Below are 25,832 nucleotides of genomic sequence, written 5' to 3' on the forward strand. Positions count from 1 at the left end.
AGGGTGATTTATGACTTGGAGGGGAACTTGCAGGTAGCAGTGTTCCCAAGCATCTGCTGCCCTAATCCTTCTAGGTGGTAGAGGTTGCAGGTTTGTCGAAGGAGGCTTGGCGAGTTGCTGCAGTTCATCTTGACTATGGTACACACTGCTGCCGCTGTGCCCCAGTGGCAGACAAAGTGAATGTTGAAGGTGGTGGATGGGGTGCTGATCAAGTGGGCTGCTTTGTCCTGGATGTTGTCGAGTTTCTTGAATGTTGTTGGAGCTGCACTCCTGCAGGCAACTGGAGAGTATTCCATCACACTCCTGACTTGTGCCTTGCAGATGGTGGATAGGCTTTGGGGAGTCAGAAGGTGAGTTACTCGCCATAATTCCCAGCCTCTGAGCCTTTAAGTACAAAAGCTGCTGATAACACTTGATTACTGTAATACTGATATCTTTTGCAGTAAAAAGAAAGACTTGCATTTATATAGCACCTTTCACAACCTCAGGATGACACAGAGTGCTTTTGAGTTTAATTTTGAATTGTAGTCACTGTTGTAACATAAGAAACGTGGCAACCAATTTCAGCACAGCAAGCTCCCACAAACAGCAGTGTGATATTCTACTTTTCTGGTGGTTATTAAGGGATATATATTGGCCGGAACAGGAAAACTTCTCTACTGTTCATCGAAATGGTGCCATTTGATCTTTTGCATCCACTTTGGTTTAAAATCTCATCCAGAAGGCACCACCTCCTACAGTGCAGCACACCCTCAGTACTGCACTGGAGTTTTCAGCCTAGATATTTGTATTGAAGTCTCTGGAGTGGGACTTGAACCCACAACTATCTGACTTGAGTGAGAGGGTTACCAATGAGCCACAGCTGACAATCCCGTGCTGTGTAATTTGGTGAAAATTCACCAAAAAAGTGCCAGTTCAGGGAGACTGACACTTTGCTGGGCAGTCCAGGATTTAAAACTACTTGAAATAGAAACATCTCAATATTTTCACTGTAATTATGGTCAAAAGGGTAAAAGCTGGCCTGTTAAAAACTAATTAATCTGTAGAGTTTTGATTGATGTTCAATGCCACTGTTTTCAGTGAGACAGTAGGAATTAGTTAGGTAACAGATGTATGAACATGTTAATAGGTTTTTATATACTAGCCTAGGGGCTGGGTTTGTTTTTATTTTCTGAACCTGTCACTACTTTGTGTATAGGTAATAGCTGGACATGATCAAGAAGGGGGGAAACTATATTTAAATTCCCATGTACTGTAAGATGAGCTTTATTGCAACCACATACAGAAGAACCACCCAGGGTCTTCTAAAGATCAGTACCATTTCAAGCTCTTAAATGTTGGTTCAAGTCCATAAAAACTAAAATTGTGCTTTAAGCAGATAGTTACTGACGTATTATTTGAGGCTATAATTATATTGTGCTGCTAGTCTGCAGACTGCAATTAACAATGGCCAAGACCCATACAGCAGGCTCTCGCTGGCTGCAGGTGACACTCTGTGTACATGTACTTCGACATCTACACTTCTGACTGGTAAATTTTGAATGCTTTGAGAGTGTGGGGGAAAAAAGCTTCAAACTCAAAGCTTTTAAAAAAAAAATGAAAACCTTCAATTTCTAAGTGCCCAGGAGTCATATTCCATGTACTGTTGAAACCAAACAATATGAGACAGCTTCCCCGAATAGACGTTGTTGATTTCCAGAGTCAGATCAGGGCCCGAGTCAGAAAGGCAGAAACACAGAAGTGACTATACCTTATCATTCATCTTATTAGTATTCGCAACAATCTATCCTTTTTAAGACTGATTAACAAGTGACAAAGTTGCTATTTTGTTTGCCTTGTAGGTGGGACACCTGACCAATTTGGAGGGTTTGCAGATTTTGCCTCAACAGGTACAACACCAAGCAGTTTCCCTTTGACATCAGGTAAGTTATTGCTGTCATAATCTCATCTGACTTTTCTGATTTCTTTTTACAGGCTTAATTACAGGTCTGTTCACTTATTGAGAATTAGCATACTTTTGTTGCCTATATATTGGGCGAGTAAATTCTCAACACTGTACATTAGTTCAGATACGTAACGGTGATTAGGCATGTCTATCAGTGAGATGCTTTGGGTTCAGGGAAAAGTCCCAGAATATCGAAAACCACCCAGGTAGAAAAGAGACCATTTTAAAGGACAGATTTTAAAAAAATTTCTTTCCTTTATCAAGGTTCTCACAGTGTGGCCAAAAATGACAGTTTCGCACTGATTGTTCCAAAAGCCAGAAAAATGTTCAGTAGTCAAGATCACTTGCAACTTGTTTATGCAAAACAAGCCTGCCGTGTTGTAGAATGTAGCACAGGATGTTACTGTGGATGTTTAAAGGTGTAAGCTTTTAGGAGTTGTTAATAATGGATGCTTAGTTAATTGATTTTCATGTCTTATTCTTGGGTCTTGAGGCCATGTTTCAATATCTAATAACAGCTGTTAAGTTTTGGGGCTTTACAAGACATTTCCCATCTCCCAATTTTTCAAATCTTCAACTGAAGCTCAATGCCGCATTAGAAGAGCTGGCTCACTGTTGGAAAGTGAAACATTTTAATGAATGAACGGAATTTGTTATTTTATGTAGCAAAAACCTGACACAACATAAAACACCGAATAATACATTGAAGAGCTGTGAGCTCCAGGGCCACCTAGTCTTTATGGCTTAGCACTACATTAGTCAGTGTATTTACCAACTCATGGTAAGTTAGAAATGCTGTGTCCCATTGCTCTTTTGATGCTTCTGTTATCGTTAGTTTGAACTTTGGTCAAATCATTATTTATTGCATTTGATTTAACCTAAATGTGTCCTTTCAAGCATCTAGTTTATATTTTATCAGTCACACTCCAGATGTCACCCTTTTTTTTTACAGATGTAAGTAACATTACAAAAAACCAAATCAGCAGGATAAGCAATCATTTAATATTTGGGGTGAAATTTAGTCTGAAATGTACAAACATTTTCCAACTTGTACAGTTCCATAGTTTCCTTGTCAATCAATAATTAATCTCTGAACTGTTGACGTACTTATTTAATAAGAATTAGACTCTGACCTTGAAGGAACATCTCTCCATCTTAGCAGCAGAATAAAACATTGTGCATTACTAAATATTGGGAAGACAGAAACCACCATCTTTGGGCCCTGCCACAAACTCCATTCCCTGACTACTGTTTCCATCCCTCTCCGTGACAACTGTTTGAAGCTGAGCAAGGCTTGACATTTTTTTGAAACCTTGAAATTTAATCCAAGATGAGCTTCTGACTGCATATCCACTCCGTCACCAAGGCTGCCCACTTCCATCTCCATAACGTTGCCCAAATCTTCTCTTGTCCCAGCTCATCTGCTAAAACTCTCATCCAAGCCTTTGTGGGCTCTAGGCTTGAGTATTCCATTGCTCTCCTGGCCACTCCCATCTCTCACCCTGCATAAACTTGTGCTTACTCAAAACTCTGCTGTCAGCACATTAACGTGCATCAAGTCTCATTCACCCATCATCCTGTGCTTGCTAACCTACACTGGCTCCTGTTCTGACACCACCTCATTTTAACATCCTCATTCTTGTTTTCAAATTTTTCCTTGGCCTTGCCCGTCCTTATCTCTATTACTTCCAGCTCTACAAGTTTTTGAGATCTTTGTGTTCCTCTAATTCTGGCATATTGTGCATCTCCAATTTTAATCGTTCTACTTTGGCACTGTGCTTTCAGCTAAAACTCCCTAAAACTCTCTGCCTCTTTACCCATTTTCTCTCTCTCTCTCTCTCTTTTAAAATGCTCTTTAAAACCAAGCTTTTGGTAATCTGTGCTGAGATTTCCATTGGCTCGGTGTCGGTTTTTTTATTGATCACGCTCTTGTTTTGTGTTGCTGTGAAATGATGTTTTATAATGATGCAAAGGTGACAGTATAGTTCCAAATGCTGATATAAATCTGGAAAGCAATTTCTCTCTTGCTTCACCATCCACCCATCCCCAGGAGACACCATCGCACAACATGATACTTCCAAGTCCAGTATGGCGTCCACCAAATTTTTAAAAAGTGCTATTGGGGCTTCCTCAGTCAGCCTTGTATAAAACTGAAGTAAGTTGTTTGATGCTTTAAGACCGTGGATGCTCCCGTTGTGTTTTTGGAGCTTTAACAACTTAGCGACACTTCTGGTCACAGAAACGCAAGCTCACTGCTTTGGATGTTTTTTTTTAAAAAAATGAACTCTCAACTACATTCTGCAAGCAACAGCACACACCTGCAGTTATCTCTCCAGCTGTGCCGTTGCTTTGTCTAGCATAGTATTGCTCCTTGTGAATTTCCCAGTTCGGCTGCCTGTGAAGATGGCTCTTGTTATTTCATGTTTTTAATACTGTGTTAGTAGATTGAATGCAGGAGTATGACTGGGAAATTAGTGTGTTATTACACCACATATCTATATTTTAGTACTGTAATTGAGATTTCAGACAGTTTTCAGTATCTTTGAAATACCATTTTCAAAGTGTTTCTATTACCACATCTTTCAACACATACCACAGAGTTTCAAACACACTAAATTAAATGTGCATAAGCCTGGCAGCCATTTTACATTCAGCAAACTGCATAAACAGCAATAAGTTAAATATACGGTTAGCCTATTTTATCGATCTTGGCTAAGGAAGAAATGTTGGGGAGGGCACTGGAAGAACTTGGGATCTTAAACGCCCACAGGCGCAAGCAAATTGGACCCCAGTTTATCAACTAATCTGAAGGAAAATATCTGTAACAATGCAGCACCCCCTGTATATTGCATAGGTGATGGTACCTCAGTTAGGTATTTTCACAGTGGGGTTATGTTTAGATTAGTACTAGCATGTGTTTGTGTGTATTTTATAATATGGATTCTATATTTTGCCAATTTTCTCCCCAGGTTATCCCCCCTCCTACAGCATCTGACTCCTCCAGAGCTGTGGTTCCATGGGTGGGCACTGAAATCCCTCCTGTATCTCACTCAAGTTACTTTTCACATGAATCCGGTCAGCAAACCCTTTGACTATGGGGAGCATCACAGCTATACTTGATTTTTTTTGTCTGCACAAGCTCTCTTTCCACACACCTGCTCTTCCAGCAGTGGTCACTGGGCAGTGATTCGGAGTGGGAACCTCCTCTCCCTAGGTTAAGGGCACTAAGGTCAATTGTCATGCCCGAGGGAAGTACCAGCTACTTCATCAAAAGGGATTGAATCAGGAACCACCTCGCCTAATTGACTGACTGTTCCCGTTGCTATTACATGTTAGCTGCTGTGTGCCTGAAGTAGTTTCTAGCTTCATTTTTGCTGTAAGAGGTTATGCTGAGAAGTGAAAATAACAGCATCTTAAGTAAAATGACCACAAATAACCTTGATGATCTTGCTTATCATAAATATCCCTTTATTATCACTGCACTCATTGAGCTTTTCACCAACTCAAAGCTAGGATCTTACACAATTCATCTAAAATAAAGGTTCTGTTAGAAACCAGCTATTAAAATATTGCAAATTGCTGTTTCATAAACTGCATAAAGCAGCAAAGATGCCTGCGGCTCAGAAGGACAGAGTTCTACTGCTTGAATTTATAAAGCAGTAAAGAGCATCATTTGTACTTATGAAAGATAGCAGTAAATACAGATACCGGGGTGATCTAGTCTTAGGCTTCCAGTTCATTCTGCAACATTAGCCTTGCATCTCACTTTGAGGAAGTAATTCTGTGTATGACCCAATTGAGCAGAGCCTGGTAGCATACAATAAAAGATTAATGAACCTAGCACCATTTAGAAGTGATAAGTCCTACTTTTGACTGGTTACTAATATCTTGAAATACAGCTTCAAAAAACTCCTACAGCTGCAGTTCAGAGATGGTTTTGCTTGATCAAATTGGTGGGGAGGGGAATAGAGGGATAGTGGGTGGGGAGGGGAATAGAGGGATAGAGTGGGGGGGAAAGGGGGATTAAGAAGTCCATGAATACTCTTTAATACTGTACTTGTTAGTACTTATTAAGAACCTGGTATTGAGAGTATTTAAGATATATAATTAGTAGTCTCAGGAAGTTGATTTGCATGTGCTCGTTTTATCCAGTTCTCTGTACATACTTTTAAATACTACTTGATGCAGATACCTGTAATAGGTTTATATAACCTAAATGCTTTTAAGGTCTCATAACCATTCAAAAATGATTAATCTGGGTTGAATGTTATTTCTAGAGGGACCGTAAGTGTTATAAAAGGATTAATCAAATTTGAAAAATGATTTCTAAAGGGACTGAAACTGCTCAGCAATGATTAATCTTCTTTGAGGAATGATTTCCGAAGGGGCTATTACCATTGCTGTACAGCTTCTAAATTAATACAGGCAAAGGCAGCTCAAAACTGGCTTATTTTTCCTACTAGTCTGAATTGTGAGTGTCAACCTAGTGAAATGAGGACATTTGGTAACTATATATTCAGTATCATGATGAGAAAGGAATATCTGAGCTGCTTTTTTCCCTGTTGCTAAACTATGCCAATTGGATGAAGGTACAGCTCAGTGTGGTCCTGATCCCTATAGAGCAGTGAGTCTCTAGGCTCAATCCCTATGTTGGATTAGGTAATCTCACCTGGGCAAGCATTAGGGACATTAGATTTGTCAGCAGTGCTCTGGGCCAGGAATGGGAATTGTCCAGGGTGCAGGGAAGAGAATATCAGCAGCTTTCTTATTAACAACAACAGCTTGCATTTATTTTGCACCTTTCATGTAGTAAAATGTCCAAGGCACTTCATAGGAGCGTTACCAAACCAGATTTGATGCTCCAGGAGATATCTGTACACGTGACCAAAACTTTGGTTGAAGAGGGAGGTTTCAAGGAGCATCATAAAGGAAGAGAGCAAGGTGGATAGGTTTAACAAGGGCCAAAGTAGCTGAAGGCATGGCCATCAGTGATGGAGTGATGAAAATCGGGATGCGCAAGAAACCAGAATTAGAGAAGCATAGGTATCTCGGAGGGCTGTAGAGCTGGAGGAGGTTGGAGATAAGTAAGGTGCAAGGCCATAGAATGATTTGAAAATAACAATAAGAATTTTAAAATCGAAGTATTGCCAGACCAGGAGCCAGTGTATTAACCATTTATACAGTCTACTCCCAATAATTTTAAGTTCAGTAAGCTCATGGTGTAGGGGGTAACATATTGGTATGGTTAGAAGATTGGCTAGCTAACAGGAAACAGAGTAGGCATAAATGGGTCATTTTCTGGTTGGTAAGATGTAACGAGTGGTGTGCCACAGGGATCTGTGCTGGGGCCTCAACTTTTTACAATTTATATAAATGACTTCGATGAAGGGACCGAAGGTATGGTTGCTAAATTTGCTGATGACAGACAGGTAGGAAAGTAAGTTATGAAGAGGATGTAAAGAGGCTGCAAAGGGATATAGATAGGTTAAGTGAGTGGGCAAAGACCTGGCAAATGGAGTATAATGTGGGAAATGTGAAATTGTCCATTTTGGCAGAAAGAATAAAAAAGCATAGTATCTAAATGGTGAGAGATTGCAGAGCTCTGGGATGCAGAGGGATCTGGGTGTCCTAGTGCACGAATCGCAAGATGTTAGTATGCAAGTAGAGCATGTAATTAGGAAAGTTAATGGAATTTTATCGTTTATCGCGAGGGGAATTGAATACAAAAGTAGGGAGGTTATGCTTCAGCTGTACAGGGCATTGGTGAGACCACATCTGGAGTACTGTGTACAGTACTAGTTTCCTTATTTAAGAAAGGATGTAAATGCATTGGAGGCAGTGCAGAGAAGGTTTACTAGACTAATAACTGGAATGTCTTATGAGGAAAGATTGGACAGGCTAGGCTTGTATCTGCTAGAGTTTAGAAGAGTAAGAGGCAGCTTGATTGAAACATATTAAGATCCTGAGGGGTCTTGATAGGCTGGATGTGGAAAGGATGTTTCTCCTTGTGGGCAAATCTAGAACTAGGGGTCACTGTTTAAAAATAAGGAATCGCCCATTTAAGACAGAGATGAGGAGAAATTTTTTCTCTGAGGGTCTTGAGTCTTTGGAGTTCTCTTCCTCAAAAGGCAGTGGAAGCCCAGTCTTTGAATATTTTTAAGGCAGAGGTAGATAGATTCTTGATAAGCAAGGGGGTGAAAGGTTATCGGGGGTAGATGAAAATGTGGAGTAATTAGTTCAGCCATGAACTTACTGAATGGCGGAGCAGGCTCGAGGGGCCAAGTGGCCTACTCCTACTCCTAATTTGTATGTTTGTATTTTTGACTTTATAAAAACTATTCATCCAATAATGTAAATTAAGCAACAGAATTAACACAGTAAGGTGGGAATGCAGTGATTACAAAAAATTGAATGATCGGATCATTTAAATGAAGTGAATTTAAATTGAGAAGAATAGTCTGTATAACTGTCTGTGCTGTGACCTTGCCAAACAGTCTCTCATTTTTGATTATATATTTCTACAAAAACCTTACCAACTCTTGAACTCCATGTTGATATTTCTTGGTCAGTAACTTTCAATTAAGGGTTACAAAAAAAATGATTTCGTACATTGAAATAAAGTCAAGGATTATGCATTATCATCAAAATAGTATTCCCTCCATCCCCCTTTCAGATTATTCTTGTTCAAATACTTCTATCTGGAAAGCAGATGTTGAGAGACAATTGGGGTAAAGATATTGTTTGGAAAGAGGGTGTTTTTTGTATGAGCTCTCAAAAACTGCACCCTAATCTGCCAAACTCTTGACTTCTTTCAGCTTGGGATGTGATATTGTGGAGGGAAAGTTATGAATAACAATAGGCTCAATATCCGTCCACATCACCTATTATTTCATATAACTGTATACAGATGAATTTAAGTCGATCACTCACAGCATCATCCTTGTGCTGCTGGTGAGACCAAATGCTGTGAAGGCATGTGCTGACCACAGGAAGCTCTGCTGTTCGCTCCAGGGTTGAACAGTAGGTTGCGATGTAATTAAAACAGAATATTATCTGCTGATTTGAAAGAGGGGATATGTGGATTGTGTATGCATTTAGGTAATAGACGTTTGTGCCTGATAATAGGACGTTCATTTTAGGCACCTGGTAATTGCCTTATGATGAGAAATCCACAATGTTTTCAGATGAAATCTTTTGGTTCTGCAGTCATTTCATAAGGATCTTTCTCCTCAGATTGATCTCATGGTTTAAGCTTCTCAAATTTTTATAAACAAACAAATATTCTTTAAAATATATTTTGTAACTTTTTTTAATGACCATTTTTGTGCTTATCAAGATACGCAATGTTAGTGCTGGGAAGTGGAATACTTCGATTCCTGGTGCCCATTGTGTGCTGTAGATCCAGAATAAAGCATCACCAACTCTCAATATTGGGACTATTTCCTCTGGAGCAAAGATGTAACACAAGTATTTAAAATTCTGAAGAGTTTGAAAGGGAAAGACTATTTACTCTGTTTGGGGCGTCAGTTATCATTGTAAATTTGTCATAGGTAAAACTGATAAAACTGATAAAGGTAAAACTGGTAATTTGTTAGCTAACATCAAATAAAATGGACATGAAAGATACTGGATTGTAAAAACTCACTAGTTCACCAATTAGAAGGGAACCTACTGCTGGTTTGGCCTAGAGCATGGGGAGGTGGTGGCATAGTGGTATTGTCACTGGGCTAATAACCCAGAGACCCAGGGTATTGCTCTAGGGACATGGGTTCGAATCCCACCACAGCAGAAGATGGAATTCGAATTCAATTAATTAAAAAAAAAGGCGGTGCAGTGGTTAGCACTGCAGCCTCACAGCTCTAGTGACCCGGGTTCGGTTCTGGGTACTGCCTGTGCGGAGTTTGCAAGTTCTCCCTGTGACTGCATGGGTTTCCTACGGGTGCTCCGGTTTCCTCCCACATGCCAAAGACTTGGGGGTTGATAGGTAAATTGGCCATTGTAAAAAAAAATAATTGCTTCTAGTGTAGGTAGGTGGTAGGAGAATTGAGGGAAGGTGGGAAAAAGGGATTAATGTAGGGTCAGAATAAATGGGTGGTTGATGGTCGGCGCAGATTTGGTGGGCTGAAGGGCCTGTTTCGTTGCTCTCTCTCTCTCTATGGCTCAACCCGAACCCGACTGGACCCAACGACATGTGTCGGGTTCGGTTTGGGTCGCTCTTCTGAGTCCGGCATTTGGGCTCAGGCCGGGTCAGACACACTCTTATCACCACATGGCTCCAATGTTTAATGTACTTTTTGGACTTGAAAGGTTGTTTAGTTACAGTTTTTTTTAAGCTTGTGCAGCAACAAAGTGAAAAACGGAAGCAAGGTTAACTGATGGTCGAGTCGGGCACAGGAAAAAATGAAGGGACTCTGGCTGGGTCGGATGTGGTTCTGTCGAGCTTGGGTCGGGTTTCGTTTGCAGACCCGAGCCGGCCTTTAGTTTGGCCTACATATGACTTCCGCTTCGCATTGTGGTTGACTCTTAATGGTCTCAGAGAAATAAATACTGTTGCACGCATCCCAAGAACAAATAAGAAAAAGGTATGCTGACATTGAGTTCCACACGTGCTTGGAAAGCGTGTTACAGTACAGCAGGTGAATAGAATGTTAAAAATGCTTCAGTGCTCATAGCACAGGAAGCTCACCTAATGTGCCTCAGTGATATAAGCACCAAACTTTCTTGTCTCCTATATCATAAATGATTTCAGAAAAAAGTTTAGGATTTTGCAGCATCGAGCAACCGGAGCCATTCTGCCTTGCACCCCTGCCACCCTTCCTGACTCAGTTTGAATCTATCCAAATGTAGTTGGTCTGAATTAAACCATTCCTCAGGAAAGATAAATAGAGATTATTTCATGTTTTAAGTTCCACGTAAGTGGTTGTTTCCTTTTGTCTGAACGGATGAGCTATATAAACCATCTTACCAGTCGCACCCACACTTCAAACACAAGTGCAAAAAGAAAGTGATGGTGTGAAGCATGAGATTGAAATTTTTTTTTGGAACCATGGAAATACTTTGCCATAGGGATTGGTTAAGGTGGAGATCATTGCATCTTTTAAGGGTAAAGCATTTGAAGCAAAGGAAGATACTGGGGTGTGGGGAGAGTTCTCTGGTAATGAGCTAGCACAAACACAATGGGTCAAATAGCCGCCACCTGTGTTGTAAACTTCTATGGTCTTAATAATGGCCCTAAAACCCAACCTCGAGCCATCTCCTCCACTTTGGGTGCTTGAACATTTCCCACTGAGGTTTGCCGTGCCAAGTTAGGGCCCATATTGTGCTTGAGATATTTCCACCACCCAAACTCATTTTATGTAGGCTTGATTCAGTCTGGACACTGTTTAAAATCTGAAACTAATTGAAGCAGAACCATTTTTAATCAGCTGTGGATGCTAACTAATGCACCTATAAATGAGCAGCGTGCAATTCCACTGAACACAGTGTTGCAGTTTTTCTTTATTTAAAGTTTGGTACACTGCCAATGTGCCCTCCATAATGGGAATTGACAAATAATCAAGAGTCCCCAAATTTTATGCCTGGATGAATAGTACAACACTAGACACCGGACAAGATGAATGCCATACAAATAACAAGGAGTATATTTATGGATTGTGGCATCTTTTACAAGGCTTCATCCTGCAAAATCATGGTGGGTAATCAGGTTGGTGGGTAATTGGAGTTCAGATATCAGAGGTTCCACTTTATATTGCATGTTGCTGAAATAGTGCTGAAATAATTCAAGTATTTACTAAAGATGCTTGCAGAAAGGGTACTGTATTTTGGGATCATTCTATTCCCTCTTCCCACCTCTTCCTTCCAAAAAAAAATGAAAGGTTTTGTTTGAATCTTTGCTGATGCCTACTTGAGTAAATGCACCGCTGGGTGTGGTACTGAGACATATTAGAAAGATCCCATCCTTGACCCATGCTCACTTAAATCGGACTGTGTTATAATTGGCTGCAGTGTTCCTGGATTAGGGAGGATAAAACAAAATATCAACTGAGGCTCTTACGCCTGATAGCACAATGATACCGAAACGTGTGCACGGATGGACATTTGGTGAAGACTGGATAAGGCTTGTCTATGGTGCCTTTATAATTAAATAGTCTGCCGACAGTTCAGATGGGCAATGACCCCTTGGGTATGGCCCTAGAGCTATGTCTAGTGTAAGTAATTATTTTTGAGAGGAAAGATATGGTGAAAAAATGGTAGGGATTCAGTTTCACCTAAAATATACTGTCAGGAAATGATGGGTAGCAGATGCTGTTTTCATTTTTGATGAATTTACTAGCTATGCCCTTAGCTTTTACTAAATGGGTGAGTGGTTCAGGCCTGCCTTTTCTGCAGCTGTTGATAAAATGAACGGCGGTTTAACTTGCTATTACATGGTAACAGAGTTTAGATCTGAAGCAAGATTGTCTCTGGCCAACAGCACATGTGGGCTTTTTTATATAAGTTAGTTGCATTTCTTTGAAACTCTATGCTGGCGGTTTGCTACTTTGCTGACAATCTGGATAAATCCTGAGAGTTTTGTGGAAATTTGTGTCTCCCGACTAGTTCTGTTTATTTTCTGCATTGGAGAAACATTGCCTTCTGCAATAACAGAAATAGCTTTTGTTACTGTAATATTAACCCTGAGCACATTCAAAACATAATTTTACATAATATTTAAATGTTTTCTTCACTTGCTGTGTCATAACTTTTGCTTCTTGTGTTCCTCTTTCTGTCCTTTTTAATTTTAACTTCAAATTTTGCACTTAACTTCCTTATTTTGCACTTATGTCTGCAGCATCTGGGAACACTTTATATACAGTATATTTATATTACTTTGTATTACAGCGACTGTTATGTGAGCAGCTAGTCAGTCAACTTGTGCAAAGCAATCACCGCCAAACAGAAAATGAAACAAATGACCAGTTATAATCTGTCCTTGGTGGTGTTTGTTGAGAAAGAAATGTTAGGACACAGGGAGAACTAACTGCTCTTCAAATTGTGCCGTGAGAGCCTTAATGTCTAGAAGGACAGGCAGACATGTCTCTTCTGAAGAACGGTACTTCCCACAGTGAGACTTTCGCTCACGACTGCACTGAACTGTCAGCCTGGATATGAGATTTAACCCTTTATGCACAAACAGGAAAATATAGCTGTAAGTTCTTACACATCGAATAACAGAGCAAGTAGAAATTACTGACATTTGAAATTAAGAAGAAATAGGTTTTCCAGTTATTGGTTGCATCCCAATTTTGAGGGAGGAAAATTAACTCTTATATAAACTACACCCCCAACTTAAAACTTATTTTTTGAAAGTGCATTTTGTATGCAATTTAATGCAGTATTTTGTGTTACTACCTTGCTAAAAGTAATGAAAATGTGTAAGAGGAGAAGGGATGGTCCGGATAGGATGCTATCTGTAGACATGAGCTGTGCACGTTGGGTCTGCTTTGGTTTTGGTTCTTTGCAACTACTCACTTCATTGACCGTTACCCCCTTACTTGCAGGCACACCGACAAGTGGGAACGCCGATTTTGGTGAATGGAGTGCCTTCAACCAAGCCCAGTCCAACCAGGCCAGCATGTCAAGTGGGGGGAGCCTTTACAACAACATGCAGCATGCCCCTGTCCAATCTCCTGCGGCTGCTACGGAATTATTTGATCTGATGACTGGTTTGCAGTCAACCATGACCTCATCCCAGAGCATGAACTTTGCTATGTCAGCTGCTAACACCTTAGCTGTCACTGGTACCAGTATGTCCTTATCCAGATCCCAGGTGGGTGCACGTTTATGACCAGGAGCTAGTATCGTATATAGGTTAGAGCTCGACTCTCCAGGCATGATTTCTTTTTTATGTTGGGTATGAAGCGTCATGGACAGTGGTTCAGGAGAGTGTTGGTTAACAGCTCTACTTGAAGTGCTGCCACTTGGATTTCGTTGAAGTGTAATCGTGGGTGTGTTAATGTTTTGAGTTGAGAAATTCCAGAGGTACTTAGAGAGAAAACTGGAGAGATCTGAATGGAAAACAGGAAACGCTGTATGCACAAAGCAGATCCATCATATATAAAGAGAAAAGACAAGTTATGTCTTGGCTGGATGTCACCCAGTTATGATGAAGGATATCCATCTGAAAGGTTCACCTTTCTTTTCTCTTTCACAGATTGATGGACTTAGTGAGTTTCAAGCATTTTCTGTTTTTAATACAGTTACAGGTTTTGCCTTGCCAACCCCAGGGCTTTGTAGTTTGTATCATTTAATGCTACATGGAACTGTACATTTAGTAGGGTCTGAGGTTGTAGCTGGGATGAGCATCTTGAGCTGTATATTGACACTGGGCTCAAGGGCTAGAATTAGTGAACAAGTAATCATCAACTGAGTGTGTCACTTGTCATCCCAGGTACAAATTCACTTATAGAGTAGTAATGAGGCTAGTGACAACATTGTTGAAATATTGATGGATTCATGCTCAACTGTGCAAATGTTGGTCAAAACTAGAGCTGATAGTGGTGTTTATATTGTGTGCCTTTTAGTGATTAGTGAAATTATGCATGAAATACTCGAAGGCAATTACAATATTTAAAATACTTCTTGTTGGTCTTCGGATCATTGGGCTTTTTGAAAGGATGGCCATTTATTATTGGCTACTAGAACAACATTTCCTCCCATTATATAGCACTTTACTGAGATAATTATCCCAAGGTCCTTCATGGAGCCTTAGTGAGAAAATTAGGAGAGGTATCTAAAAGCCTGAAGAGCTGGGTATTGAGTGAACAGGGAGCGAAAGTGGAGGGATTTATGGAGGGTGTTCCACAGGCCCATGAGAAGATGAGAAATCACATCCCAGTCACCACAAAAATAATTTGATGTCTCACTGTTAAAAATACATTTAACCATTAGCTTCTACTTTTGTCTACACGTCAAGTTATTTTGTTTGTTTTCTGATTTTTTTTCCCCTCATCTTTCCTGAAGGTGGTAATTGTTGATGGGTTTACAGTTTCACAGGTGCTGTCTGACCTCTTTATACCTCACTTGAGTATGTTATTTTTCATGGGTGTGTGCTTAAACCATGAGTGTCAGCAGGCTACTTGGCAGCGGAGAGCCTCAAAACTAGTTCAAAAGTGTTCTCTGGCAACATCCTTGCATATGTTCTATCAAGTGCAGGTGACTGGACAGTGATTGGGAAAAGGTGAACTCACTGAGGCTAACTGAAGCAGAAAAACTGCTAAATCAGCTCACTCAACGTAGACCAGAAACTAATCCTATGGCCTTCTAGTCTGTATGGCTTAGTGTTACATGGGTCAGTACATTTAGCAAGGAATGAAGGATCTAGGGGAAGAGTGAAGAGAAAGAAGGGAGAGGAGGAAATAGGAAGGAGAGGAAAATCCACCCAGTTTTGAATATCTTCTATTTAACAAACTAATGTCTTTCTCTTTCAGCCATTGCAGATGTTGTCCGCACCTTTGTCGAGGCCCACTGCTATCGCTGTCCCCACACAGAATATGCAAGAGAGCCAGAAAGCAGTCAAGCCATCTATGCCTTCCACATGGTCAGATCCAAGTGTTAACATTAGTCTGGACTTTCTGACACCTGGCATGCAACCTCCCAAACCCCAGCAACCATCACTTAATACCATGATGCAACAGCAAGGTAAATGCACTTATAGAACTATAGAATGATGGAGCGTAGAAGGAAAGAAAGACTTGTATTTATATAATGTTTTTCGCAACCTGAGATGTCCCTAGGTGCTTTACAGCTATTGAAGTGCTTTTTTGAAATGTAGTCACTGTTGTAATGTTGGAAACATTTGACCCATTGTACTGGTACCAGCTCTGTCCAATTAGTCCCACCCCCCTGCTCTGTCCCCATAGCAATGTAGTTTTTTTCTCCAAGTATTTATCCAATTATCTTTTGAAAGTTACTGTTAAATCTCCTTCCACAACCCTTTCAGGCACTGTATTCCAGAGCACCACAATCCGCTGTGTTAAACAATGTATCCTCATGTTGCCTCTGCTTTTTTGGCCAATTACCTTAAATATGTGTCCTCTCTTTGCTTTCCATGACAGAAGGGTCAGCAATCAAAACTGTTCATGATTTTGAACACCTCTATCAAATCTCCTTAATTTTCCCTGTTTTAATGAGAATAAACTCAGCTGTTCAGTCTCTCAATTTAACTGAAATCCTTCATTCCTGGTATTATTCTAGTAAATCTCTTCTGTTCCCTCTCCAAGGCCTTGACATCCTTTTTAAAGTGTGGTGCCCAGAATTGAAAACTCTACTCCAGCTGAGGCCTAATCAGTGTTTTATAAAGATTTAGCATAACTTCTTGCTTTAGTACCCTCTGCCACTGTTTGTTTATAAAGCCAAGGATCCCATTTGTCTTGGTAACAACATACTCAGTTGACCTGCCATATTCAAAAATTTGTGTGCATACACCCCCAAGTGTCTGTTCTTGCACTACTTTCAAAATTGTATCATTTAGTTTATATTGCTTCTTCTTCTTCCTATCAAAAATGCATCACTTCGCACTTCTTAAAAATCAAAATTGGTACCAATCAGTTTCAGCAGACTGTGCCGCCTTATTCAATTCCACACCACTATCTCATGTTTGTAGCTGGATCCTTCTTACTAGTTCACACTTAGGTATGAAGATTTACCACACTATCCTCCTGCCAGTCTTTCATTGCGACTGAAGGCATTCTTCTGCTATTAGTGCAATGCCATTGTGCCTACTCCTGGTCAGTGAAGTGACATTCATAGTGCCCTTTTCTTTCCTACCTGGCATAATTTGAGTTTCAGGTGAAAGGTTGAGGATTCAGTAGGGTGCATTTTCCAGTATTTCTCACACATCAATCTTGTTATTGTGCAGAAAATTACTGATAATTCCCATGACTGTTTTTTGTAAAATTGGATAGGTTGCCTCTCTAAAACCTTCTTTCCAAATTCTATTGTATATTAAGAGGATTCCCTATTAAAGCTTCTTACAAAATTCTATTCTATATTAGCAGATCTCTTATGGCATTGCTCATGGTGAATTGGAGGATACGTTGGAAGTCAGTAGAAGAAAATAAACAGGCTACTGATTAGCTGTTGTCTGCTTTGCGATATCAGATTTTTATAATAAGATTTGTCTTCATTGAGGATTTTTAAAATTCCACTCATGGAGAACCAAGACAAGAATGTTTAGCTAGCATCACCTCTGGTGTGATACTATAACACTTGTGTTAATACAACAACTTATCAATTCATACAATCAATAGTGTGGCAGGGCAGTCGTCACAGGAAGTGATGTGATATTTAGACCAACCATGTTCTAGATCCAAAACTTTTTATATATACCAGCAGATCCCCTGTGATGCTTGTAGTAAGTAAAGTTTGATGGGACAAGTGTCACAGGAAGTGAGTGTGACACAAGAATATGCTTTTCGTAATATACATTGGGTAGACAGATATGTAATAAATATCTGTAAAATCCATAGAGTTGGGTTAGATTCTAGGAAGTATTTTCGGGATGTTGTAGCAAATAAATTGTTGAGATGTCAAAGGATCTTGGCATCTTCCTGAGAACAGAAGATATTTCTAAGAGGCAACATCCTAGAAAGCTGTGATTACAAGTTGTGGGCCACTGTGGACTCCTGGAATTTTGCTTGATTACCTTAGGAAATTGGAAAGGAATTCCCCAGAGTGTTTGCTGAATTGGCCATGTGTTACTCCCTTTTTTTTTGTCACTCCCAAGAGATTGTATGGTTTGGAGGTGAGTAAACATTATATGAGTTTGCACTGTTAACTGAATGGGCTGGGCTTCTTGGACTTTCCTTGCAGTTCCTCTCAATTTCTTACAGTATCGTAGTTTTATTAGCTATATCAGATAAACAACTCTGCTGTATTGCCCAAATTGCATGCACTGTACCTCAAAAATAATTCATTCTATGAAGTGCTTTGAGACATCTCGATATGATTTGTGTAAGCTGCTGTATAAACACAAGTGCTATAATATCTTGCCAGAGGTAATACGAGCTAAGTATTCTGGTCTTTGCTCTTCACAAGTAGATTTTTTAATCATTAAAAAAAATTGCAAGGGCAAAAACCTAATTTGCTGGGATCCCAATTGGGGCTCTAATTATAGCAATTAATAAATTGTAAGTGGTGCATATATTGCACCCCTTATAATTCTCTTCTAATTGTCTGCTGGAGAGTTGATCTGAGACTAGTCAAATGTAATATAGTCTCTTGCTGCTGTTAGTGCAGGTCTCCACCAGAGATTTCCAAAGACTTGGTTTTTTTTTTACCTTCAATTGTGCTGCTGGCCCAGCCTACCCGGTTGAACGTCTACATCTCTCACTGTCCTCAGTGACAGTCCTCAGGAGTCCCCCTAACGCTTGGGTTCAGCCATGAAATTTGCATCCTTACTGCTACAATGTGCTACCACCAGCTTGACTAACAAGCAGGTGCTGTCACAGGCCTATATGTCTCTGCAAGGAGACTCAAATCTATATGGTAAAATTGGAACTACAGCTTCAAAGGTCAAAGGATCATGTGTGGATACTAGCTAGTGTACAAATTGTGGTTACATTTTCTGGATATAATTCTTCCTGACAATCAGCATTCTAAAGCTGCAAAGGGGGCCTATAAGATATTGGGAAGATTGAAGCCAGTGTCTTCAGTCCCTCTCTCAAACTCCGCTCCTTCACCACCAATTCCATCCCTTTCCATGGCAAATATCTGAGGCTGAACCAGACTGTTTGCAACCTCGGTATCATATATGACCGGAAAATGAGCTTTCAACCACATATCCACGTCGTCGCTAAGGCCGCCTATTCCCACCTCTAACATCGCCCATTTCCACCTCTGCCTCAGCTCTTCTGCAGCTGAAACTCGCATCCATGCCGTTGTAACATCTAGACTTGACCATTCTAAGGCATTCCTGGCCAGACGCCCACATTCTACTCTCCATAAACATGAGATCATCTAAAACTCGCAGCAAATGCTGTTCACCCATCACCACTGTGCTCACTAACCTATACTGGCTCCCGGTCAAACAATGCTTCGATTTTAAAATTCTCGTCCTTGTTTTCAAATCCATCCATGACCTGGCCCCTCCCAATCTCTGTAATTTCCTTCAGTTCTACGGCCCTCCAAGATATCTGTGCTCCCCTAATTCTGGCCTCTTGAGCATCCCCAATTTTAATCGCTCCACAATAAAAAGCAAAATACTGTGGATGCAGGAAATCTGAAATAAAAACAAATGCTGGAAATACTCAGCAGGTCAGACAGCATCTGTGGAGAGAGAAGCAGAATTAGTGTTTCAGGTCTGTGACCTTTCTTCAGAACTTGCAAAGGTTAGAGGGACTAAGGTTAGAGGTCTAACTTTTGCCAGTTCTGATGAAAGGTCACAGACCTGAAACGTTAACTCTGCTTCTTTCTCTACAGGTGCTGTTTGATCTGCTGAGTATTTCCAGCACTTTCTGTTTTTACTTAAATCGCTCTACCAATTGTGGCCGTGCCTAGGCCCTAAGCTCTGGAATTCCCTCCTTACATCTCTCTGCCTCGCTACCTTTTTTCCTCCTTTGAGACACTCCTTAAAACATACCTCTTTGGCCAAGCTTTTGGTTGTCTGCCCTAATATCACCTTATGTGACTTGGTGTCCTATTTTGTTTTATAATGTCTCTGTGATGCGCCTTGGGACTTTTTAATACATTTAAAGGTGCTATATAAATACAAGTTGTCAATTAAAAATCTTTCCATCATAGTGAAGACAAAAACAGTGCATTTAGGAAGCTAAATGCAGAGTTGCCTTTAGAAACTTCTCTTTCTCTAAATTCTCTTAAAACCTGGGAACACAGAATTGTTTTGTCAGCAATACAGTGATGTGTTGTTAATCTACTGGCACAAATGCGTGGTTCTGAATTGGTCTCTAGAGCTGCCAGTGCCTGAAGGGGATAATGAATTGTCTGAAATAATTGCTTTAATCAAGGAACAAGAGTGACCCTGCATGTTTCCAACACAGATACAAACCCATCTACAGGGAAACTTCAACTTTTTAGTGGTTCAACCTTTGGAATATGTATTTTTTAATAGCACACAGTGTGCCTTATACTTGCTGTCCATGTCCCCTCCAGGTCAGAAGGCCATTGCTGGCTCTCTGATGCAGCTGGTAGCCTCTGATTGTTATCAGTTCAATTTTTTAAGCCATTTTGTTTTCTTAATCTCCCTTCCCTTCCACTGTTACAAGAATTAACTTTTAGCTGGGGTATCTTTATGGAAGTAACCATAGTTTAGTAACATGGGGCTCCCCCTCAACTTAAAGTCCCATTTCTGGGACACTATTGCTTAAGGAATTCAAGTGCCTGTCAGCACCAAGCACCTTTTGGGCTATTCTCCCTTGCAACAAATGTAAATATCACTAGGAATTCTCCCAAAATATAACTCTCAGTATCTCTGACAAGCCTAGTTTTGTATTCCAAATCCTCATTTGTGGAGAAGCCCATCTCCACCTGCATGGGCATGGTCCCCTTTCACTCGAAAATAAGTTCTTCTGAGATATCCAAAGACTTGAACTGGATAGGGGAATATGAGGAATCACAGGCACACTTGACCCCCTTTCCCCAGGCTATGCCAGGAGCCACTACAGTTGTTTCACTGCCATTTAGGACAAAGCAGTCCTCTTATCAGTATCCCTATCACCAAACTCAATATCCAGCCCCTCCACTCAGTACCAGAGCCCTGTGGCTGTTGTATGTGCCTTTTACAGAATGCACTGCAGCACCTTGCCAACCTTACTTCAACACCACCTGCCACCTTCTCTCCCACACAGAAGAACAAGAACAGCAAGATCATTGGAATGTAAACCCCTCCAAGGTGCACATCATCCTGACTTGGACATAATCACCATTTCTTCATTATTGCTGGGTCAATATCCTGGAATTCTCCACGTAACACCACTATGGGATCACTATCAACAAGAACTCAAGGCAATAGCTCACCATCACCACCTCAAGGCAGTAAGGGGCACGCAACAAAGATGGTCTGGCAGTGTCACTCGCATCCCGAGAATTATTTTTCTTTAAAAAAAAAATGGCAACTTGACAATCAATAAGCCATGATCCTGGCCATAACAGAACAGACTAGAACTCCACAACTAGTAAATTACTAAGTGCCTGATTTAGAACGTATCCCTCTACCTGCAGCCATTTGGAAGCGCGAGTTCCTTGAGGGAAAGGGTGAAGGAAGAGTTTGATGAATTATCCAAAGGCATGTTGGTGCACCAAAACTTTAAACACACAAAGGCATATAAAGTTAAGAATTTCTGAAACCTTCGCACTTCTTGTGTGGAACCTGTTCTTCAGATCTTGCCTGGATCATTTTTTTTTAATGGGGTTTAAACTGACTTGAAGGTGTGGACCAACATCTGACCCCAGCACAGACAAGTGTGCAGTGTCTACAGAGACTCAGCAGAACCCATGCAAGTGTGACAGTGTACTTCAGGTCTCCTATTAACATGGCAAATACACACAAGCAGGAGATGCAGTTTGAGCCATTCATCCAAATATTTCAGGCTCATGGATGCACTCAGCTCATGGTATCTAATTAGATTGGCTTGCCATCAGAACCATTGGACAGGATCCACTCAACGAAAGGCCACACCACTCCAGGCAATCACTGAAACAAGTCAGGGCATTTTACAAAGATACGCATTGCGTTTGACTGCGAATCAAATGCACACTGCTATGCTACTGGACACAACAGTCCACACCTGGACTCAGTGAGATCAGTGGCTTCCTTTGTGTTGTTTCATAGACTCCATTTAGAGTCACTCTCATGGGCCCCACAGCAGTATCCAATATAAATGCCCTTTGACATAAAATATGCTCTTGGGGAATAGGAAAACCAGCAGATTCAATATTGTGTTAGAAATGGCTATGAACAGCCCCCCTTAACCTCCCTCACCAACCACCCCCCTCCCCCCCCACTCCCCGGTTTGTCCATCCTCAGCCAATCAGTGACTAGCCCATTTCATCCATATATATATATATATATATATATATATATATACTTCAATTTGTTTCTCCTTGATGCTTTTCAGCAGTTTTCCAACTTAAAACAAACTGCAGTAAGGCAGTTTAGGATTACATTGCCACATGGAGTAGCTGAGGTGAATAGCATCGATGTATATAAGAGAAAGTAATACAAGTACATGAGGGACAAAGGAGTAGGATATGCTGATAGTTAGACGAAGATGGGTAAGAGGAGGCTTGGGTGAAGCATTAACACTAGTGTGGACCCACTGGGCCAAATATCCTGTCTGTACTGTAAATATGATGTAATACTGCTATGTAAATACTACTGAAGGTTTCTCTGTTTTGGATTCTAGGGGCACAGTTTTAAGTGCAAGGTATGGGCTTCTGCTTCTCAGCAGCTAGGGTTTTCACAAGTGCCTTTGCATGCGTGCACCTCAGGATGCAACAATTCCATGTATATCTAAACCAGGAAGATTGGTTCCTCAGAGCTGCATGACTAAGGTCTGCTATCTCAGCCCTGAAGCAAACAATTCAAGAGCTGGGATTCATTCTCAATTACAAGAAGTCCCGGCTGCAACCCAAGCAGGAGCTAATATTCTTGGGACATAGTTTCAGACAACCCAGCAGGAATATTCCTGGATTCCAGTAAAAGGTTATTTAGGAATCTGTATAGTTCCCCAATGGCCATGTTTTTAAGTGTCGCCTGAACTGAAGTCAGTGGGGTTCCCACAGAGGTGGTGTCCCTGGGGGATGGGGACAGGGAATAACCCATTTAAATAGAAACTTACTGTAGATGTTAATTAGCAGTTGGATATAAAATAATTAAACTTAGTCTTCTATTTCAGTTATCCAGGGGCATTGTTAATTGCTACAGGAATAATTCAGATACTTAATATGGAAGAATAGTGCTGTTCTCATACATCAATCCAGCATGGAGAATTCAGATGAGAGGTGAAGGTTTTCACAGCTAGTTGAAGTACTTGTTGAGGTTCCACCAACAGCTTAGTTGGTTAGAACAGCGTGTCCAGCGTTGACAGCTACAAACCAGGAAAGTCACTGGCTTTATCTTTGATTCGTGTTGAGTTGGTTTGGAGTGGGGGAGCTACAGTTGTCACAAAGACACTGGTTTCCAGAGATGGAACAATCATGTGCCCGGAATACACCTCTCCTGATTGGGAATCAGCAGTCCTGCTGGAAGTCCAGGTATGTGGACTTCATTTGAGAACAGGATCAGGCTTGGCTGATGTCTTCTGTGCATAGACTGCTGGTGTGTGTTGTCTAGGTTTGAATTTAGTCATTTGGGTAAAGTGCTTAAAGGCAGCCAACACTGAAAATGTAGCCAGCCAGGAGCCAACAGCTCCAGGCTGGAGGGGAGAATTTTGGCAGAAAAATGAAAAATAAATACTAGTTGAGATAAAATACGCAACTTGTTTTGAAAAGTTTTCATTATGATTAGAGTCTTTTACTGTTTGTATATAATTATAATATATTTTAAATCTTATCTTTGTGTGCACTCTCTGTAAATTCCTGCATGTGCTCCAAGTTTATAATGGGACTGCCTAGTAAACTTCTCTCACTGTATTTACACTCTCCTCCAGTGGAGCTCCTGCAGTGCCACCATTGGCAGGTGGTTGTAATTGCAATATGATGCAATTACATAGGCAATTATCTAGTTAAATGTGGACGAAGAAGTTCATAATGTAATGACAAAAATGACTGCAACTTTAGAAGTGGAACTGAATTGCATCAACATGGCCTGGTCAATATATCACCTGCTCTCTAACCCCACTTCAACTGAATCCCATACTTGGTCTTCACTAGAATTTATCTTTAATATCTATCTATCTATCTCTCTCCATCCATACACACAATGGGGAAGACGTGTAAAATCATAATTGTCTTCTAGGTGGAAACTGAACTGACAAGATAACCCTTTTGCTGTTCATATCTGATTTTATGTTCATTATATGCTTAAGAATCCAAGACTAGATGGTGGTGGATTAGTAAAATTATGTTCTTATCTCTTTAGCTTGTTTAGTACGTACTGTATTGCTTTATAATTATACAGTGTGCCCATTATAACCTGTTGGTAGACTGTAAGTGCTGTTGCAGCCTCTAGGGTGCAGTAAATGGGAACCCTTTCACTCCTGAGACCTGGGGTCAAGTTCAGAAGGAAGTAATGAAGATCAGCCTTCATGGCATCACAATATTGACCATATCAAATGACCATATTTCTTTGTTCTTGTGTTAAAGGTCCAAAGTGGAATCAGTTTGGGAAATCTCAGTTCAGTGTCTAGTGGCCTGCAGTTTAACAGTAAATGGCAAAATAATTTGTTGAGTGCAATTTCAAAGATAATTTGCTATCTTCAAGTATCATTATTTCATACATTTTCTGGAGTCGTCATTTCCTCCCATTCCCAGAATGGGTATGAATTATTTTTTTTAAATTTGTTCTTAGGATGTGGGCAACTCTGGCAAGGCTGCATTTACTGCCCATCCCTAAAATCAGTGTAACAGTAGTGGGTTGCCATGAACTGCTGCAGTCTTGTGGTGAAGGAGCTCTCACTATGTTGCAGGAGTTCCCCTTCAGCTGCTTCATCAATGATCTTCCCTCTATCACAAGGGCAGAAGTAGGGATGTTGGCCGATAATTGCAGAGTTCATCACCATTTGCAACTCCTCAGATACTGAAGCAATTTGTGCCCGCATGCAGCAAGACCTGGACAGTGTTCAGGCTTGGGTTGGTAAGTGGCAAGTAACATTCACGCCACACAACTGCCAGGCAGTGACCATCTCAAACAAGAGAGAATCTAACTATGCCCCATTGGCATTCAATGGCATTACCATCAGTGAATCCCCCACCATCAATATCCTGGGGATTACCATCAACCAGAAACTTAACTGGACCAGCCATATAAATACTGTGGCTACAAGAGCAGGCCAGAGGCTGGAGCGAGTAGCACACCTCCTGACTCCACAAAACTTGTCCACCATCTACAAGGCACAAGTCAGGAGTGTGATGGAATACTGTCCACTTGCCTGGATGAGTGCAGCTCTTACATTCAAGGAGCTTGACACCATCAGGGGTAAAGCAGCCCACTTCATGTGCACCCCAATCACAGCTTTAAACATCCACTCTCTCCACTGCCGGCACACAGTGGTGAGAGTGTGTACTGTTACGGACAAGAGTTGAAAGTTCCTTTCCCTTTGTTGTCCGTAATCAGTGTGTTTTTGACAAGTAAGATGTATGTATTTTTTAACCCTCGAATGTTTTTGAATAACCAGTAGCACGCTTTTCGTGCGTTTAAATAAAGAGGATTATTTTATTCAGACGTTCACCCTGAAAGTTTTAATGCTATTCCTCTCACTCACTCACTCACTCTCACTCACTCACTCACTCACTCACTCTCACTCACTCACTCACTCACTCACTCACTCACTCACTCACTCACTCACTACACTCTCACTACACTCTCACTACACTCTCACTACACTCTCACTACACTCTCACTCACTCACCACACTCTCACTCTCTCAAGCCATTAAAGAGGATAGTGCACTTTTACCACTTACAACCAAAGGAATAGTTGTAAGTCATGTGATTTTGGCTCATCCTAAAAGGCATGCCTTGCAGGCCCAGTAAAGAAGGAGTTTTCACTCCTGAAGCGTAGTTGGGTGGATTCGATAGCTGGAGTCGTATATCGGAGTTGTTGCAGAATCCTCTCAAAGAGGTGGATTTTTAGCAAGTCATGAAGTTAATTTGTTGTTTCTCATTACTTGTCAGTTTTCTGCACTGGTGGACTTGAAAAGGAACAGGTTTGGAGACCTTAAGATGTTCG

General features: G+C 40.8%; 1 protein-coding gene across 1 annotated transcript in view; it reads left to right on the forward strand.

The window, feature by feature from the left end:
• Nucleotides 1–25,832, forward strand: part of clint1a (clathrin interactor 1a) — a 230,668-nt gene that overhangs the window by 201,802 nt on the left and 3,034 nt on the right. Inside the window, exons 9-11 of the mRNA XM_068043203.1 lie at nucleotides 1,842–1,922; nucleotides 13,486–13,754; nucleotides 15,415–15,625. Of these exons, the coding sequence (XP_067899304.1) occupies nucleotides 1,842–1,922; nucleotides 13,486–13,754; nucleotides 15,415–15,625 (561 nt within the window). The remainder of the gene's footprint in view (nucleotides 1–1,841; nucleotides 1,923–13,485; nucleotides 13,755–15,414; nucleotides 15,626–25,832) is intronic.

Source organism: Heterodontus francisci, chromosome 12 (genome assembly GCF_036365525.1).
Source record: "Heterodontus francisci isolate sHetFra1 chromosome 12, sHetFra1.hap1, whole genome shotgun sequence".
In the NCBI taxonomy this organism is placed as follows: Eukaryota; Metazoa; Chordata; class Chondrichthyes; order Heterodontiformes; family Heterodontidae; genus Heterodontus; species Heterodontus francisci.